The sequence below is a fragment of the Mustela nivalis genome (assembly GCF_964662115.1).
Source record: "Mustela nivalis genome assembly, chromosome: 1".
NCBI lineage: Eukaryota > Metazoa > Chordata > Mammalia > Carnivora > Mustelidae > Mustela > Mustela nivalis.
Genome location: NC_139020.1, coordinates 212,462,867 through 212,480,567, shown reverse-complemented (window position 1 = coordinate 212,480,567; position 17,701 = coordinate 212,462,867). Strand labels below are relative to the sequence as shown.

Below are 17,701 nucleotides of genomic sequence, written 5' to 3'. Positions count from 1 at the left end.
CGTGGGGAACGAGGGGAGGATGTGGTCGGGGCATCGTCGTCATGCGAATTGCTGCCCGGTGGGCGCGCTTTCCCTGCGGCGAGCCCAGACCGCTCCGGCTGGCTCCCTCCCTCTTCCTGAGGGCCTGGTAGGGGCCGGCTGCCAGCCGTGGCCAGATGGAGGGGGTTCCTCTGCCCGCTCTGGGGGACTCCTCACAGGATTCCTTTTTCTCTGCTCCTGGAGGTGAATCTGGGACGCAGTTAAATGTACACCGGGTCTCCGGTTTCTCTGAAGTTGAGCGCGGTGGTTAAATGTCCACGTTCCAGACCAGAAGACAGTCCCCTGGTGCCGGCACTTGGGCAGAGCGGGTGTCTCCAGCTGTGAGACTGAGGGGGCTTCCTCGCCTGCACGAGGGAGTGGGGCGGCGCGGGCTGAGAGCCATGTGAGCCGGGTCGCTCGCGTGCAGCTGCTGGTCCCCGCGGGCTCCCTTGCCCACCATTAGTAGCCAGAGCACCCCTGAACCTGACACGGGTTTTTTCCTCTTGCACACTGTCCTAAGTAAGACAGCGGTGCTGCCCTGGATGGCAGGTGAGGGCAGGGGACACAGAGAGGAGCTCTGGTGCAGACTTCTGGTCTTGCTGAACCCTTACAGGGGTCGGTCGGTCAGACGGCAGAGCGTGGCTATGTGGGGAAGTATCAGGTAGAACTAGAAATGGGCATTATGTAAAAAGTCTTTCTCTCTTAGCTTTGTGTTTTTAGAAGGGTATTGTTAAAAGATTATTCCTTGCTTTTTTTGTTGTTGTTGTTTTGTTTTTAAAGACCTTACTTATGAGAGCGTGCACGCACACAAAGGGGAGGAGCAGGTTCCCAGTGAGCAGGGAGCCCGATGTGGGGCTTGATTGCAGGACCCCAGGGTCATGACCTGAGCTGAAAGCAGACGCTTAACCCACTGAGCCGCCCAGGCGCCCTATTGTTCTTTTTTAAATTTTTTTTAAAGATTTTATTTATTTGTCAGAGAGAGGGAGCGACAGCGAGCACAGGCAGACAGAGGCAGGCAGAGGCAGAGGGAGAAGCAGGCTTCCTGCCGAGCAAGGAGCCCAATGTGGGACTCGATCCCTATTGTTCTTTATTAAATATTTGTGATTGTTTAAAAGTGAAGGAAATGGGGCGCCTGGGTGGCTCAGTGGGTTAAGCCGCTGCCTTCGGCTCAGGTCATGATCTCAGGGTCCTGGGATCGAGTCCCGCATCGAGCTCTCTGCTCAGCAGGGAGCCTGCTTCCCTCTCTCTCTCTCTGCCTGCCTCTCCATCTACTTGTGATTTCTCTTTGTCAAATAAATAAATAAAATCTTTTAAAAAAAAAAAAAAAACTGAAGGAAATGCTGGGACGCCTGGGTGGCTCAGTTGGTTGGACGACTGCCTTCGGCTCAGGTCGTGATCCCGGGGTCCCGGGATCGAGTCCCGCATCGGGCTCCCAGCTCCACGGGGAGTCTGCTTCTCTCTCTGACCTTCTCCTCACTCATGTTCTCTCTCACTGTCTCTCTCTCAAATAAATAAATAAAATCTTTAAAAAATAAATAAAAGTGAAGGAAATGGTTTCAATCACAAGATGAAGTCAAAAAATTCTTTTTTATTTTGGTTGGTGTGTTTTGAAGGTTCTTTATGGAAATGTTATTCTGGGGTTTCATTTTAACCGCTCTTGCCATCTGGCAGCACTGACTTTCTTGGACCCTCTTGGGTTTTGATTTTGCTCCTAGAGAGAACAGTGCCGTATTTTGTCCATCTTCTACAGTTGAGTGAGATGTCTGCACACATTTGGGAATGAGAGGCCAGGGGAAGCCGGGTGGAGGCCCAGGTGGTTAGGGCTCCCCGCGTGGGAGCATGTGCGCCGGCTTCCGGGAGTTCCTGTCTTAATGGTGAAGATGAGCACGGACGGGAACAGCACCAGGCGCCCGGCGTACTCATCCGAGGGCCTTCATGACCGGGATTCCTTTCTAGGTCTTACTACTTAGAATGTGATCCTGGCACAAATGACCCCAGGGCCACAGGTTGGATCTTTGGGACAGTGAGACCCTCAATGGAACCAGAGCCACCTCCCCAGCTCCCTAAGAGCCGTGGACGTTCCCAGCACTCCAGGCAGGGTGCAGGTGGAGGACGGGTGGACATTTACTTCAAACAGCTTCTCCTAGGGGTGCCTGGGTCTGTTGGTGTCTAACTCTTGGTTTTGGACTCAGGTGGTATGGAGCCCCGTGTTGGGCTCACACTAAGCAGGGAGTCCGATTGGGATTCTCTCTCTCTCTGCTCCCCCCACGTCCCACATGCTCACTCATTCTCTCACTCAAATAAACCTTCAAAACAGGCTTTTCTTTGAATGGGAGGCTGCTTCTTCCATCCACCCTTCAGGTGGCATCCGGAACGGAGGCAAGCATCCCCATGGCCTGTGCCAGCAAGCTGTTTCCACGAGCGAGGCCCCAGGGTGGCTGGCGGTGGCCTGGCTCAGGGGTGTCAGGTCCAGAATGAGTGTGGTCAGAGATCCCCAGTGGCCCTTCCGTTCTGGTGGTTCTGCAGGGCCGGAGCACAGGCACTCGGCATACCGCTGTCTGTTCTTGGCGCAGGGCAGCCGCTGGGCCCGGCTCTCTTCTCTCCATGGTGCCCAAGTTCTCTCTGCTTATCTCAGCCCTCAGTTTCTCCATTCTGTGACTCCATTCTTCGACTTTGCTCGCTGGTCCACGGGCAAACAGGATGTGGCGGTCATGCAGGCCAAAGACCTGTGTGGCACGAGGCCGTGCGTTGAGTGCTCAGCTGCACTTCCGAGCTGTCGTCATTGTCATCAGTAGCTCGTTGCCCCAACGGCCTTGGGAGCCAGGCTCGGTACCAAAACTTTCTTTTTCTCCCGGTTCTCTAATATCCAGCATTACCCCGAACGCCACGGAGGACCAGAGCGCCACGGGCGGGACTCCCGCGACGGGTGGGGTGGCTACGGCTCGGACAAGAGGATGAGCGAGGGCCGGGGGCTGCCTCCTCCACCCAGGTTTGTGTCCTGCACCCCGCTGCGCCTGCGCAGGCCTCACACTGCTGGCTCGGTTGGTGTGTCCAGCTCAGGACCATCGGCCTGAGGGAAAGATGGGTGCCAGCCCCAGCCCACTGGCCTCGCTTGGGCCGCCTCAGAGCCCCGAGCAGCCTCGGACCAGGAGCCGGGTCCTGCCTCCCGCAGAGCCCCGCCACTCAGGGATGGGCACTGGGCACACAGAATGCTGAACCCACCACCCCTGCTACTCGGAAAGGCAGAGAGGGGCAATCCAAATCAGAGCTCTCTTTTTCCAAGGGGCAGACGTGACTGGGGCGACCATGGCCGAAGACTAGAGGACGACCGTGCATGGCAGGGTGCTGCCGACGGAGGCATGATAGACCGGGACCACAAGAGGTGGCAAGGTAAGCCTGGCTCTCCGCCGGGACGGTCTCTCCCTGGAGAAACATTGGAAAGCTCAAGCTGCTTCTTGAGGGCAGGGAGAACTTTCTCGGCTCTCCCCGAGGCCACAGGGTCTCACTGACTGGCTGGACCTGGGGAGGGGGAAATGGAGGGGGTTCACTTCTCTGCCCCAACTTGCCCGGGGCAGCGGGTGTGTGCGGTTCATGTGCTGATGCCTCGGCCGGGACCCGTGGGTTCTGCTTGACCCAGTAGCTCGGGGAAGGGACTGGAGCCCCACGAGCCCCACATTGGTGTTCTTTGAACTCCACGGGCCGCGCTGAGGCGCTGTCTGGATTGGATCTCTTGTAGGTGGCGAAAGAAGTATGTCTGGTCACTCTGGGCCGGGTCACATGATGAACCGGGGAGGGATGTCAGGGTAAGGTGTCGCGTGCTGCTTGTCCCTCTTACTGCTCTCCTCCCTTGCATGGTGGCTCGCCTGGGAGAAGGTTAGAAACCGTGCGGGCCGGGCAGGTGCGGGGGCGCACAGCACTGGCTTCCGTGACCCAGGATCTGTGTTGGTCGTAGGCGCGGCAGCTTCGCCCCAGGTGGGGCGTCGCGGGGCCACGTGATCCCCCGCGGTGGAATGCAGGGGGGCTTCGGAGGACAGAACCGGGGGAGCCGACCCAACGACACCCGCTTCACTCGCCGCTACTGAGTGCTCCGATCCCTGTGCTCTGTCACGTGGCTACGAGAGTCTGTTCTGTTAGGAGTTCTCTTAAACTGTGTACAATGATTTTTTTTATCTGCTGCCATATTGTAGCTCAATACAATGTGAATGTTTTTGTTTTGTTTTGTTTGTTTTTTTTTTTTGTAATAAACGTGTTTCTGTTCACATACCCTTTATTTAAAGTGTTTTCTCTCTTTATTTCATCTCCTTGTGTGAATTATACTTGGTCTTGCTGTTCCTTCAGGAAAGGACAGGAGGAGCAGCTTTAAGGGGCTCTTAGGGTTTCCAGAAGCCATGTGCTGACAGCGCCCCCTCTTGGGCCCTTTGCCGCACCTCCAGTATTTCTGTCCCCCAGGCTCTGTCTCTGTGTCCAGGATGCACCCAGTGGTGCTTTTGGTTTTTTTTTTGTTTTTGTTTTTGTTTTTTTTTAAAGATTTATTTATTTGACAGAGAGAAATCACAAGTAGACAGAGAGGCAGCCAGAGAGAGAGAGAGAGGGAAGCAAGCTCCCTGCTGAGCAGAGAGCTCGATGCGGGACCCGATCCCAGGACCCTGAGATCATGACCTGAGCCGAAGGCAGCGGCTTAATCCACTGAGCCACCCAGGCGCCCCTGCTTTTGGTTTTTTTAATGCAAAATACACAGAACATGGAATTTCCCATCCTGACAGCTCGGTGGCGTTCATGTTTGCACACTGCTGTGCAGCCGTCCCCAACCTCCATCTGCAGAACCTTCCATCTTACCTGACCCCAACTGTCCCCGGTCCGCACACCCTTGCCCCCACACCCGACGTTGACTCCTCGCATCGGGCTTTGACTCCTGAGATGTGCTACGTGGAACTGCATCCCAGTGAGTAAGACCGGATAGCCATGTACTGCCCCCCCCAGGTCAGCCAGACTCCGACTCCAGGGGCCCCGCGGCTGTGCCCCTAGTGCCTGGAGGGAGTCCCATCTGCCCATCTGGGGGAGCCGTGCTGGCCGGGAGGCCTGCTGCCTCTTGCTCTGGTCGCCCCCCTCTCTGGGCTCCATCTTCATCACATCAGAGTGGAGTCCAGTCCTGTCTGGGGGCAGACAGACACGTGACCCAGGCTTCAGACCATGTGGTGGGCTACATAAACCCCTCCCGGTGGGGCCGGAGGGGTCCCTGCCCTAAACCCTAGAACCTGTACGCACAGCACCTACCATGGCAGAAGGGGCTTTGCTGCCGGGATTCAGTTAAGGATCTGGAAATGGAGGGTTAACCAGGTTGCCCAGGTGGGCCCAGGGTCCTCGTTAGGGTCCTTCTATGGGGAGCAGTGAGGCGGGGGAGCCGGAGGAGGGGCGGGCAGGCAGACTGGCTGGCTTTGAAGGTGAACAGGCTGACTTGCCAAGGACTGCAGTGGCCTCTCACAGCAGGAAAAGGCTGGAACAGTAATTCCTGGAGCCTTGAGAGAGAGCCAGCCCTGTCCACACCCACACTTAACCCAGGGGGAGCCATGTTGGACTAACGGCTTCCAGATCTGTGACATAATCAGTGTGTGCGGTTTCAAGCCCGTGAACCTGTGGACCTTTGTCACAGGACTACTATATCCTCCCAGGGCGGTGGTGGTCAGCTGGAATGACTGTCCCCAAAGGACAGACACCTGCCAACCCATGGAGACATCTGGAACTGTCCCGAGTAGGGGGACAGGGTGCTGCTGGTGTTCTGGGGGTTGGGCCTCAGCCTGTGTGTTGCTGAGGTGGGGGGCTCCTGCCTCGCAGGGACCACCCGCGGGGCGGTCAGGAGGCCCAAAGGGAGGCTTTTCGGAGGCCGCGGCTGAGCTGTGGCCAAGACGAGCAGGAGTCAGGACGGCCAAGTGAGGGTGCGGGAGTGCTGTGCCAAGGCCAGTGGTGGAAGCCAGCTGTGTTCTGGGAACAGAGAGCGCTCGCAGCAGGAGTCTGGGCTCAAGCAGAGGGCAGCAGGGAGCCACAGGTTTCTGACTAGGGCAGTGACATGATCAGACTCGGACCTGGGGAAGCAGACGGAGGGGACAGGCAGAAGACCAGGGAGGTGGCCTTGGCACTGGTGACGGATTCAAGTCTGTCTGCACAAGGGAATGGAGGAGTCAAGAATGGCACCATAGGGGTGCCTGGGTGGTTCAGTGGGTTGAAGCCTCTGCCTTTGGCTCGGGTCGTGATCTCAGGGTCCTGGGATCGAGCCCCACATCAAGCTCTCTGCTCAGCAGGGAGCCTGCTTCCTCCTCTTTCTCTGCCTGCCTTTCTGCCTACTTGTGATCTCTGTTAAATAAATAAAATCTTAAAAAAAAAAAAAAAAAAAAAAGAATGGCACCAGAGTCTCTGGGCTAGTGGCTGGGTCCATGTGGGCAGAGGCTACACCCCATCAACCAAGCCCCAAAACACCTGGGAGGCTGAGAGCCATCCAGAAAGCAGTGTGAGCTGGTGGGCACCAACGATACAATCAAACAGCGCTTGGGGACAGTGAGTGCTGCCCTGGGGCCATGAGTAGGCAGGGTGGCACAGGGAGCCACGTGACCTCCAGGTGCCACAGCGGACATGGGAGATCCACCCAGAGCCTGTTCCTGGAGAGCACAGTGACACAGGTCACTCTGGGCTCTGCCTCCCCAAACACTGCCAGCCAGGCCACCTGTCCTCCCCCACACCCCTCCCCACACCTCCCTTGGACACACGCCAGGGGTTCTTCCCAGGGAGCGCCTTGGGCAATGTCTTGGCTTCTGGTCTCTGCTTTCCTCACTGGAAGCTACCATCCTAGTTCGTGGGCTTCAGTGAGCTCTGTCCCCCAAACCAAGAAACAGAACCCCCAGAACTCTCAGGAACAGAGGATCCCGGGCCAACTCAGGGCCCTGTCGCCCAGGCCTGCTCCGAGCTCCTAGAGAGGCGTCTTGGCTGAGTCTCCAGGTCTCAGCCAAGCCCACTTTCTACCGTCCGTCTGTCTGGGACACAGGTTTCCTCCCAGTGCCATCATGGTGGGCTGCCCTCCCGGCTGGGAGTGTGCCCAGGGCCCGCCCACCTGGCGCTTCAGCCCGGTGGGGAGGAACATTAGGTCACCAGGCAGCTCACCAGTGTGGGGTGAGAAAGCCTCCCAGGGGAGCAGGGGGAGCTGGGAGGGCAGGACATGTGAGGGTAGGGGAGCCTCCCCCCCCCCACTGTAATGACCACGAAGCCTGTGGTCCCAGGAATCCCCAGATGGTGGGGAGGGTGGACTGCGGGTAGAGCAGGCAAGGGAGGGTCAGGATGAGATGACACACGGGCATCAGTGAGCTGAGCCAGATGGAGACTCAGCGGCCACAGGAACTCCTGGCCATGTAGACATGGAAGAGATGAATTGTGCCCACCCCGAGTCCCCACCTCCAGAATAACCCCACACTGGGCTCAGCCCTCCACGAGCTGAGACCCCCCCAACCTGGCCTGGCTATTAGTACTTCCCCAACCCATTCCTGGGTCCTGAGCACAGTCTATGGGGCACCAGGGCCAAGTGTCTGCTCCGCACTCCCATACCAGACTGGGGACTCAGCAGGCAGGGCCCTGGACAGCGAAGAGTGAACCCATGAACCGAGGAGCTGCTGGGCACCAGAAGCCCGGGAACCCCGCGCTCTGAGCACCAGCCAGGCCACCCAAGTCCCCGGGGCCAGCACACGGGTCGGGGAGCACTTCCAAAGTCCTTTATTGGGCCGGCAAGGCCGGAGCTGCCCTTGGAGTGGGGTCCCAGTCCCAGTCTGGAGTCTCCGGGTCTGTGGCGTACCTGCCCCTGTTCCTGACCAGGGCAGGTGGCCTCTTCTGACAGGCTACTTGGTTCGCTCCTTCAGATATTCCCAGCCCTCCTTGGAGTACTCGCAGGCCTTGGAGGGGGCCACGGACAGAGCTGACATCACCGTAATGATGCCTGTGGAGAGGGAGGGCCCAGCGCCTTCAGCCCCCGGCTTTAGTCCACCGACACCGGCCCCCCGGAAACCCTAGCTCTGCAAGGCCTTTCGAGGCACCCGTTCCAGCTCCATCGGTTCCACACAGGGAAACTGAGGCAGAGGTGGGGCAGGGCCTCCTCTTGTCTGAGGTCACACGATGACCCGTCCTGAAAAGAGGATCCCTGAGATCTCGGCCCCTTTTCCTCTTTTAGATCCACGGGAGCTGCGCGGAGCAGCAAGAGGAGCGACGGGCAGGAGTGACCAGGAAGGGGCGGTAGAGGGTCCTAGACTGGGGGGTATCGGGGGCCACCCCCCAAGCACCGGGACCAGGGCCTACCTGAATTCCAGGTGTCGCGGATGTGAAAGTTAAACTTTGGAGGGGCTGGGAGCTGGGAAGAGAGGCGAGAAGGGGCAGGTGAAAAGGGGAGGCCCCAGCCAGCAGCCCCAGCCCCTTCCCCAGGCAGGGAAGGGCAGCACAAAGCCCAAGGCGGAGGGCACCAAGCAGGGCTGGAGGGACCAGGGACCAAAAGCCACCCAGGAAATGACACCCTCCTCCCACCAAGCCTCAGCCTCGCTCCCAGCCTCAGGGTACCTGGGGCATCTTCAGACCGGTCTGCTCACACACGTACTGGCTGAACTGGTACATGGCTGGGGGCACTACCTCCTCAGCCTTCTGAAGGACAGCCTGGCTCTTTTCGCTCGGCCCCAGCAGCTCCTGGTCATACACCAGGTAGACGGCACCCCCGGCCACACTGCCCTTGATGAGGAACCTGTGGTCGGGGAAGGACAGCCGCTCAGCAGCTCCTTGGGCACAGCCGGCCAGTCCCGGGGAGGAGTCGGCCTCGCGGGCGCCGCAGCCCTAGCAGTGACACACCTGAGGCCAGGCAGCTCATACGACAGAACGAGCCACCCCCCCCCCCCAGCCCAGAGGCTGCCTGGCACCTACTCTGCACAGCTCTCAACCCACCCTGCACAAAGAAAGCAGAGCTGCTCAGCCCCATTTAACTGGTAAACTGAGGCCCGGAGAGGAAATGGGGTCACTCGTGATCCCGCACAGAGCAGGGAACCGTGAAGACCGGAGAGCCCTGGCTTTCTGCCTGCCAGCCCCAGCAGGCCCGACTTGCGCGCCACCCTCGAGGGGTTTCCGAGTGGCCCGGGTCGCTTCCTGTGTGTCATACGTCGCTTCCTGATAGGGCGCCTGTGACATGCCCACCTTACAGAGGAGGCAACTGGGGCTCCGAGGGCGCTCGGACACGATCAGGGGGCAAGGGCTCGCTGGGAGGCGGGAAGGACGCGCGACAAGCGATCTCGGGAAGGCCGTCCCCGCCTGAACCTCAGTTTCCCCATCTGCGCGACGCGGGACCTGGCACCACGGAATTCGGAGATCCAGTTGGGAGCAAACCAGAGGGGGTGCCCACGGGAGGGGACCTGCTCGGGGGCTCGGGGCCCGCCCTGCAGCCCGACGCACCTCATCAGCGACCACACTCGGGGAACCATGGTCGCTCGGCTCCGCGCGCAAGGACACCCGGCTCGCCCGCCGCTTCCGGTGACGGCGCCGCAGCGGCCTGTGGGAAGTGTAGTCGCCCCGGTGAGTCGCAAAGGCCTGCGGGAGTCGAAGTCGCCCTACGGCTCAGGGACGCCAGAAGCGGGACCGCAGTCCCACCGCGAGGGGCTCGGAAGGATTCCGAGGGGCGTGATCTTCAGCGCCCGTCTGCCGCAAAGCTGCCTGGGAAATGGAGTCAGCACCGCCCCGTGAGGCGCCGGACGCCTCGCCTCGCCGCCGGGGCTCCTGGGAAATGCAGTCCGGCTGGCACCGCCCGGGGGGCGTGGGGGAGAAAGAGGAGTCAGGCGTCTAGAGTGAGACCTGAAAGTGACCCAAGACGATTTCGGAGCCCGGGAGATCCACCCGCGCCCGCGCGGGGCACTGAGGGCCCAGGCCCAGGAAGAGGGTACCGATAACATTGTTGTCATGGCAACGCGGGGTCGGAATTGTGCGAGGGAGGCGGAGCCTGAATCACGTGATCTGATCCGGGGTGGGGCTTTCGTCGAGGGGGCGGGACCGGGAGCAGGACCGGTGCCGGGAGGGGGCTAGCCCGGTGGAAGGCCGTTGCCGGGCAACGCCCGAGCACGGAGTTCTCGTAGCTAGGCCCGCCCCCTGAGGAGGTGGGCTCGGTGTCACGTGACCTGGGCCCTACGGGAGGGGGCGCGGTCGGGGGCCCGGCGGAGCTCCGAGGGGTGCGCGCCGGGTTCCCAGGTCCGGATCCAGCCCCGCTGGACTGCGAGAGAACCTGAGGCCCGAGCGGGTGAGTGCGAGATTGGGAGCGCGCAGCACGTCGTACACCCTTTTTGTCCAGAGGGGAAACTAAGGCCTGGCGAGGCCAGGGGACCAGTACGTTCTGCGAGGGTCTGGTTCTCCCACGTCCTCCCCGGTCGCCGGCGGCCGCTTCATCCCTCCCTCCATCCCTCCATCTCTCCACCCAGACGGCCAGCCCGCCGTTCATCCGCCCCGCCCCACCTTGCCCTGCGAGGCTGCTGTGGTCCAGGTGGGAAGAGGGTCAGGTTGCGGGGCTCCACGGGCTTCCCCTGCAACGTGGGGAGAGGTGGGATGGCTGCCATGACTGGGGAAGAGCGAGCAGTTCACCTTTCTGAGAGCGGAGAAAGATTCATAGACGGTAATGGTGGAAGGTGAGATTGGACCGGTGAGCCTGGGCCAGACCCGCGAGGCACTGAGGCGAGGAGCTTGGTCTCCGTGGGGGGCAGTGGCGAACCCTAACACGGTTTGGAGCAGGAAGGGGAACATCAGATTTCTTTGGAAGATCGCTTTGGCTGCCCGAAAAGCATAGGGTGGAAGGAAGGGAGGAGGAGGGTAGGAGAGGCAGGGGGGAGGCAGCTGGAACTTTGCAATAGGGGGCAAAGGACTGAGACCTAATCTGGAGACCTCAGGACAGCCCAACCCACCATCTCTCGGTTCTGGAAGTCTCCCTCCTCTTTGTCCCACTGAGTTCCGAGGACAGAAACCCCAAGATGTGATGGGCCTGTGCCTTTCTCAGGGAAGATTCATGAACACCCCCAGCCCCCACCAATGTTAAGCATTTGGCCCATTTCTCTCTTTCACCTTCTCTCTGGAACAAGTAAATCCACTCCCACAGCTGAAGTCACATCTTAATCCCGCTGATACTGCTCCTGTGTCTCCTACCGAACCCTAAGATTCCTTCTGAGTGTCTCCAGACAGAGCTGTCTTTCTGCACCTCCTGCCCCCTGCCCCTAGCTCTTCCCTCCAAAGTTCCTCGTATCACTCCAGGTCTCAGGGTCAGTCTGGTATCTGCCGAGCACCTACAGCATGGCTGGCACCCTTTGGGGCCCCGAGGACCCGACAGTGAACCAAGCAGCTGCAGGTTTCCATTTCCTTCTCACGTCCTGGAGCTGACAGCCAGGGAGGAGAGAGGGACAGTGAACATGTAACAACCCATCAGGATAATTTCGGGTCATGTCAAGACGTTGTAGACCGAGGCCAGGGAGGGACAGGGACCAGGAGTCGCTTTAGAGAAGGAGGCCAGGGAATTTCCCTTGGACAAGGTCCGTTTGGTGCTGACTTCAAGAAGTGAGAGAGCAACTCATTAGGTTCTATTTGGGAAGAGCATTCCTGGCAGAGGCCACAGCCAATTTGCAAAGGCCCTGAGGCTGGCTGGAGACTGGCTGGTTCTGAGAAACCGTGAGGAGGCGGAGCTTGGCATACAGCGGAGTGAGCCGGAAGGGCTGGTCCCCCCCCTGCAAGGCCCTTTTGACCATCAAGGAGCCTGGCTTTTGTCCTCAATGAAACGGGGAGGCAAGGTGTGATTTGGCTGCCTGGTGGAGGGAGAAAACCCTGAAGAGGCCCAGGGAAAGCTGTGTGGTGCCCTGGACCAGGTGGTGGCTGCCAGATGGAGGAGAGAGGGCAGGGCCTGGAGCATCTTCATCAAACCAGGGCCTCGCTGGGGGAATGGGGATGGCTGTGGGCCAGGTCCCTGCCCGCCGGCCTCTCTCCCGCTGCAGAACCTACACACCCAGGGTGGGCCATGAAGGTTCTGCTTCTCACCGGGCTGGGGGCCCTGTTCTTCTCCTACTACTGGGATGACAACTTCGACCCTGGTGAGTGCCTGGAGGTGGGGGAGGGAGGAATCGGGCCAGCTCTCGTTGCCGCCCGCCCCCTGCGGGTTCACCACCCCTGCGCCCTGCTAGCTAGCCTCCAGGGAGCCCGAGTGCTGCTGACCGGAGCCAGCGCTGGCGTTGGGGAGGAGCTGGCTTATCACTACGCCCGCCTGGGCTCCCACCTGGTGCTCACGGCCCACACCGAGGCCCTCCTGCAGAAGGTGAGACAGCCCATTTCCAGCTGAGTGGTGGTGGGGAGTGGCTGGAAAATAGGGCCCTTCCTTGCCAAGATCCAGGCCCCCTGGGTGGCCTTAAGGGCATAGCTTAGTCCCTGAGCCTTAGTTTCCGCTTTTGCAAGCCAGAGACCACAAAAGTACCTTCTCACTGGTTACAGCGTTGGGTTGATCCATTAAGACAGTGAGTGTAAAACGGAGTGTTCCTTAAAAATGGGATTATTGGTGGTGTCCAAAGTCTTTGCCAGGGTTCTCAAAAGAGGGGTGAGTGGACACTCCTTAGCAGCAGCCCATCGTGGCTCCATGGAGATGTACAGTCCTTGGGGACAAACCTTGCAAAATTCCTAGAAAGCCCAGAACTGTCGAGATTTATATGAAGTTTCCTGAGTTTTAAATGTTGGTATTGAGCAAATAAAATGTACCCGATTTGGGCCCCCAGGCTGCCAGTTTGTGACTCCAGTGGCAGCGCTTGGGAACAATGTCGAATGTCACTTGGAGCTCAAGTTCGGGGAGGGGGCTTGAGGGTGGGGCCCCAATGGTCTAGCAGGTGGAGGGGCCCAGCCCCGGTGGACGGCCCACGGGTAGCTCTGCACCCCGCCCCCAGGTGGTGGGGAACTGCCGGAAGCTGGGCGCTCCCAAGGTCTTCTTCATCGCTGCGGACATGGCCTCCCCCGAGGTGCCCGAGCGCGTGGTGCAGTTTGCGCTGGACAAGCTGGGTGAGGGGCGGGCCTGGACTCTGGGACCCGGGCCTAGGCCTTAAGGGCAGGACCCGAAAGCGGTGGCGCGTGGGCAGTCGGTGGGGGGAGGACTATGCAGTCTGGGGCGTGGCTAGGGGGTGGGACCTTATTGCCTCCAGGGAGCGGAACTCTGGACTGGGCCTTATTGCTCGGGATTGGGCCTTATTGGATCAGGGACGAAACCTGGCAAGATCCGGGGAGTAGGGCCTGGTCTCTTTGATAGTAGGCGGGGAGCTAGCCGGGGCGGAACTCACTGGCTCAGTGCTCTGGCCCCCGCTTCTCTAGTTCAAGGTAATTGGGCCAGGGGCGGGGTCTCTTCGGGGCCGGGGCGGGGCCTCAAGGACTAGCTCCTTGCTGATGGGCGTCTCCGGGCCAGGAGGGCTGGACTACCTCGTGCTGAACCACCTCGGCGCCACCCCGGCAGGCACGCGGTCCCGGAGCGTCCAGGCGACCCGCTGGCTCCTGCAGGTGCCCCGCCCCGCCGCGCCCGGCCCCTCACCCCTGCTAACCGCAGGCTGCACCCTCCGCCCCTCCCAATTCCCACCCCAGGTCCGGCCCCTCCTAGGCCCCGCCCACCGCCGCCAGGCCCCGCCCCTCCCGGGCAGCAGTTTGTCCGCGATGCGGTGACTCGCAGTCGCCACCGCCTCCAGGTGAACTTCCTGAGTTACGTGCAGCTGACTTCGTTGGCGCTGCCCAGCCTGACGGACAGCAAAGGCTCTCTGGTGGTCGTGTCCTCGCTGCTCGGTGCGGGCCCGTGGGGCGGGGAGTCGGGAGGCCACAGGGCTCGAGGCGGGCGAGCCTGGAGAGGGCAGGAAGGCTGCCTGGAGGAGGGGGAGCTCAGGGGTGCCCTCCCGCGCTCCTAGGCCCTGTGCCCACGTCCTTCTCCAGCCCGTACTCGGCGGCCAAGTTCGCGCTGGACGGCTTCTTCGGCTCTCTCCGGCGGGAGCTGGACGTGCAGGACGTGAACGTGGCCATCACCATGTGCGTCCTGGGCCTCCGGGATCGCGCCTCGACCGCCGAGGGAGTCAGGTGAGGCCCCAGGGCCATCCGGGGCGGGAGGGGAGCGGTGGGGGGCCGCCCGCCTGCAGTCTCCACCGCATCCTTCCGTCCGCAGGGGCGTCTCGAGGGCCAAGGCGGCCCCAGGGCCCAAGGCAGCCCTGGCGGTGATCCGCGGTGGCGCCACCCGCGCCCCGGGCGTCTTCTACCCCTGGCGCTTCCACCTGCTCTGTCTGCTGCGGGGATGGCTGCCGCACCCGAGGGCCTGGTTCATCCGCCAGGAGCTCAATGTCTCGGCTGCCGCTGCTGCCTGAGCTCCCGGGGGTGGCCCTCATCCTTCCAGAGGGGAACCCTCCATCCAGCCGCCCCGGAGCGGTGACACAAACCGAGACACCTCTGAGCTGGTGGCCGTGGCTCAAGGCAGAGTCATCAAGACAGAAAAGGACAATCGAGAAAAACTACCAGCCCCTGGAAACAGCCCCAGCTGCGGGTGTGCAAGTGCTAATGGTGGGCCAGGCAGCCAGTCAGCAGCTTGGAAAGCGTTACCTCCATCTTCTGGGCCACCCTCGGTGACACAGTGGCTGCTTCCATTTTGCAGATGAGAAAAATAAGGCTCAGAGAGGTGGCGTGACTTGCCTAGACCCCTGAGAACTGGGAACCCTGGGAACCCTGGGAACCCTGTCCGCCTCCCACTCGGAACCGGGGCATCTCTGATCTCTTTGCACTCGCTCAGCTTTGGAGCGTCCCCCTACCCTTGCCCCAAGCAGGGGACAGCCTTCAAACGGACCACCTGCCCACGGGGTCTCAGGCAGGGAAGGCGGGAAAGAATGTGTTCTGGGCTGGACCCAGTCTTCTGTTTCATAATAAAACCCTTCTTCCCTTGCTCGGAGGTGTTCACGGTGCTTTGTTTCTCCAGTTTGCTGGTGGGAGGTGGGTAAAGAGGGACCTACCTCTCCACCCTATTTACCAGTGGAGAAGTGGAAGCTGAAAGGGGTAGATCTACCCCAGGAGGTCAGGGGTCAAAAGAAAAGGTACAGAGTCAGTGGGCCAAAGGCCTTATTTGCAGTGTGAAGTACGTGGTTTTTGTGCCAATGATGAAAATGTGTATCAGGCACAGAGCCCTTGACCTGAGTGGTCTCGTGGCATCTTCACAACCGGAAGTTGGTGCTACCATTGTTTCCATTTTATAGATAAAGAAATGTGCTGAGAGAGAAGGAGGAAGGGGCGTCTTGGGGTTCGGTTGGTTAAGTGTCTGCCTTCAGCTCAGGTCGTGATCCCAGGGTCCTGGGATGGAGCCCCACATTGGGCTTCGGCTCACTGGGAAGTCTGCTTCTCCCTCTGCTTCTGATCCTCCTCGCTACCTGTGCTCTCTCTCTGTCTCAAATTAATAAATAAATAATATCTTTAAAAAAGAGAGGGAGGAAGTCGATGGCAGGAGGTAGGATTCTGACAACGGGCTTTAAACAAAGTTTGGGCTATTTCTATTTGCACTTCACAGATATTTACATCAATTAGTGAAAAATGGACAGTTCTTCTAAGATGATAAGTTAGTGTGGTTTGCATAAAGAAAAAACAACTTTACAGACCACAACTGTAGGATGAATACAACATTATAAAATGCTAGCTATTGTTGGCTGTAGAAGGCTCTAGAATTAGCAAGAGTTAGAAGGGTTAACCCCAGACTAGCCCCAAATGGGGACCATCATTTGGGGGATGAGTAGGATTAAAAGATAAGGGTGCCTGGGTGGCTCAGTGGGTTTAGCCTCTGCCTTAGGCTCCAGTCATGATCTTGGGGTCCTGGGATCAGCCCTAATCAGGCTCTCTGTTCAGCGGGGAGCCTGCCTCCACTCCACCTCCCGCCTGCCTCTCTGCCTACTTGTGATCTGTCTGTCAAATAAATAAACAAAATCATTAAAAAAAAAAAAAGTGCTTTCTGTTTGTTTCTACCACACTTCCTGTCCCTGCACGACCTAAACTTATATCAAACGCCATCAGGGGTTACTATTCCAAATCACCCTCTTCAGTTCTAACACAGAGTTTGGTGTCATATAGAATGAAGCCAATACCTATTTATGGAAGTTTTATTTTGTGTCAAGTATCATTATATCTTATTCAAACAGTTCGGAATAAGTGCTATTATTGTCCTCATTCTAATAAAGACTTAAAAAAATGTTTATTTATTTAAGAGATAGCACGACCAGGGAGAGGGAGAAGCAGGCTCCCATGAGCAGGGAGCCCCATGCGGGCCTCCACCCCAGGACTGGGAGCAAGACCTGAGCCGAAGGCAGATGCTTAACCGACTGAGCCACCCAGGCGGCCCTTATTATTTTCATTCTATACATGAGGAAATCCAAGTACAGGAGCTGAAGTCCTTGGCGCCGGGTCCGCAAGCCCCCGCCGTAGGCGGGATTTCAGCCAGCAAGCGGCAGAAGTAGGACTCGAACACTCAAACCCTCCGCAAACAAAGCGATGGCAACTCCGGCTACTGAGTGCGCATGCACAGGGAGACGGTTTGCGCATGCGCTTCGGTGGTGGTGGGTGGAACCGCAGGGCCTCCAGCCTCCAGGGGGCGCCCGCGGGGTTTCTGCCGCTCTGGCCCGCTCGACCCGCGGAAGCTAGAAATCCCAGAGTTCCGCGAGGCCAAAGCCCTTCCGCCGCGGGAGCCATTGGAGAGCTGCAGGTTAGTGGGGCGCCGGGCGACTGGGATCTGCTGCCATCCGGGCTCCGGGGCCCCATCGCGGCTCCGGGCTACGGCTGGGCGCCGCGAGCGAACCCGGGGGAGTCGGGACGCGGGGTTCCGGGCGGCGGGGGCCGAGCCCGGACTCAGCCCCACGTCCCTCTCCACTTCCGTCCGCAGCCATGGCTCTGCGCTACCCTATGGCCGTGGGCCTCAACAAGGGCCACAAAGTGACCAAGAACGTGAGCAAGCCGAGGCACAGCCGCCGCCGCGGGGTGAGTGCGGGCGCGCGCCGTCGGGGGCCGCGTTGGCGGGAGGAGGGCACGGCCCCGGCGACGGGGAGAGCGGCGGGGGCCGCAGGGCTCGCCCCGGCCGAGGGCGGACACCCCTGAGAATCGCCCACGCGGGGAACGGTCGGCGGGGCGCGCCCGGACGCAGGGGCGAGGCCGGCCGCGGGAGGAGGCGCGGGAGGGCGGGCGGGCGCACGGGACCGAGGACCGCGGGCGGCCCCGGCTCTGAGCGCCGGCCGCCCCGCAGCGCCTCACCAAGCACACCAAGTTCGTGCGGGACATGATCCGAGAGGTGTGCGGCTTCGCCCCCTACGAGCGGCGGGCCATGGAGCTGCTCAAGGTGTCCAAGGACAAGCGCGCCCTCAAGTTCATCAAGAAAAGGGTAGGTGCGGGGTCGCGGGCCGGGCCGGGTCCCGGGGTCCCGGGGCCCCGGGGCCCCGACTCCCCGACTGAGCGCGCGCCCTGCCCCGCAGGTGGGGACGCACATCCGCGCCAAGAGGAAGCGAGAGGAGCTGAGCAACGTCCTCGCCGCCATGAGGAAAGCGGCGGCCAAGAAGGACTGAGCCCCCGCCCGTCTGTAATAAAGCGTTTTTGGAACTCGGGGTGTCGTGCTGGTGTGCGGAAGGCGGGA

General features: G+C 60.2%; 4 protein-coding genes across 27 annotated transcripts in view; 3 read left to right on the top strand and 1 right to left on the bottom strand.

Moving 5' to 3' along the window:
* SAFB (scaffold attachment factor B) overlaps window positions 1–4,288 on the top strand; it is a 36,595-nt gene extending 32,307 nt beyond the window's left edge. For 2 of the 4 annotated variants that reach the window (XM_082734624.1, XM_082734621.1), the window contains 4 exons: window positions 2,889–3,007; window positions 3,302–3,408; window positions 3,755–3,821; window positions 3,971–4,288. In XM_082734624.1, the coding sequence (XP_082590750.1) occupies window positions 2,889–3,007; window positions 3,302–3,408; window positions 3,755–3,821; window positions 3,971–4,100 (423 nt within the window). In that variant the 3' untranslated portion in view covers window positions 4,101–4,288. The remainder of the gene's footprint in view (window positions 1–2,888; window positions 3,008–3,301; window positions 3,409–3,754; window positions 3,822–3,970) is intronic. The other 2 variants (XM_082734623.1, XM_082734622.1) reach the window with 1 other exon arrangement.
* A 3,466-nt stretch (window positions 4,289–7,754) lies between these two features.
* MICOS13 (mitochondrial contact site and cristae organizing system subunit 13) lies at window positions 7,755–9,955 on the bottom strand. The gene is made up of 4 exons (XM_082734832.1): window positions 9,478–9,955; window positions 8,602–8,779; window positions 8,347–8,398; window positions 7,755–7,990 (listed from the first exon to the last, which is right to left on the bottom strand). Exons 1-4 carry the CDS (start codon window positions 9,504–9,506, stop codon window positions 7,893–7,895), a joined length of 357 nt encoding a protein of 118 aa, XP_082590958.1. The 5' UTR covers window positions 9,507–9,955; the 3' UTR covers window positions 7,755–7,892.
* On the top strand, window positions 9,201–14,987 carry HSD11B1L (hydroxysteroid 11-beta dehydrogenase 1 like). Of its 21 annotated transcripts, none has more exons than XM_082734672.1 (9): window positions 9,210–9,958; window positions 10,264–10,312; window positions 12,042–12,137; window positions 12,228–12,358; window positions 12,975–13,086; window positions 13,484–13,575; window positions 13,758–13,851; window positions 13,971–14,136; window positions 14,222–14,987. In XM_082734672.1, exons 3-9 carry the CDS (start codon window positions 12,065–12,067, stop codon window positions 14,415–14,417), a joined length of 864 nt encoding a protein of 287 aa, XP_082590798.1. In that variant the 5' UTR covers window positions 9,210–9,958; window positions 10,264–10,312; window positions 12,042–12,064; the 3' UTR covers window positions 14,418–14,987. The 21 variants fall into 21 exon arrangements, with proteins under 21 accessions (XP_082590804.1, XP_082590798.1, XP_082590796.1 ...); XM_082734679.1 differs by having other exon boundaries at window positions 9,745–9,958; window positions 12,956–13,086; XM_082734669.1 differs by lacking the exon at window positions 9,210–9,958 and adding an exon at window positions 10,491–10,694 and having other exon boundaries at window positions 10,209–10,312.
* A 1,638-nt stretch (window positions 14,988–16,625) lies between these two features.
* RPL36 (ribosomal protein L36) lies at window positions 16,626–17,667 on the top strand. The gene is made up of 4 exons (XM_082734566.1): window positions 16,626–16,783; window positions 16,961–17,055; window positions 17,318–17,452; window positions 17,544–17,667. The coding sequence occupies exons 2-4, from the start codon at window positions 16,963–16,965 to the stop codon at window positions 17,631–17,633; spliced, it is 318 nt and encodes a 105-aa protein (XP_082590692.1). The 5' UTR covers window positions 16,626–16,783; window positions 16,961–16,962; the 3' UTR covers window positions 17,634–17,667.
* The last annotated feature ends 34 nt before the right edge of the window (window positions 17,668–17,701 follow it).

Coding starts and splice junctions, on each gene's coding strand:
- HSD11B1L (XM_082734666.1), top strand. CDS start 11,930: ATGGAGGAGAGAGGGCAGGGCCTGGAGCATCTTCATCAAACCAGGGCC. Junction 12,138..12,227: donor GGATGACAACTTCGACCCTG/GTGAGTGCCTGG, acceptor GCGCCCTGCTAG/CTAGCCTCCAGGGAGCCCGA. Junction 12,359..12,974: donor CCGAGGCCCTCCTGCAGAAG/GTGAGACAGCCC, acceptor CCCCGCCCCCAG/GTGGTGGGGAACTGCCGGAA.
- RPL36 (XM_082734566.1), top strand. CDS start 16,963: ATGGCTCTGCGCTACCCTATGGCCGTGGGCCTCAACAAGGGCCACAAA. Junction 17,056..17,317: donor GGCACAGCCGCCGCCGCGGG/GTGAGTGCGGGC, acceptor GCCGCCCCGCAG/CGCCTCACCAAGCACACCAA. Junction 17,453..17,543: donor TCAAGTTCATCAAGAAAAGG/GTAGGTGCGGGG, acceptor CCTGCCCCGCAG/GTGGGGACGCACATCCGCGC.
- MICOS13 (XM_082734832.1), bottom strand. CDS start 9,506: ATGGTTCCCCGAGTGTGGTCGCTGATGAG. Junction 8,780..9,477: donor CGAGTGTGGTCGCTGATGAG/GTGCGTCGGGCT, acceptor CCCCGACCACAG/GTTCCTCATCAAGGGCAGTG. Junction 8,399..8,601: donor CCGGTCTGAAGATGCCCCAG/GTACCCTGAGGC, acceptor CTCTCTTCCCAG/CTCCCAGCCCCTCCAAAGTT.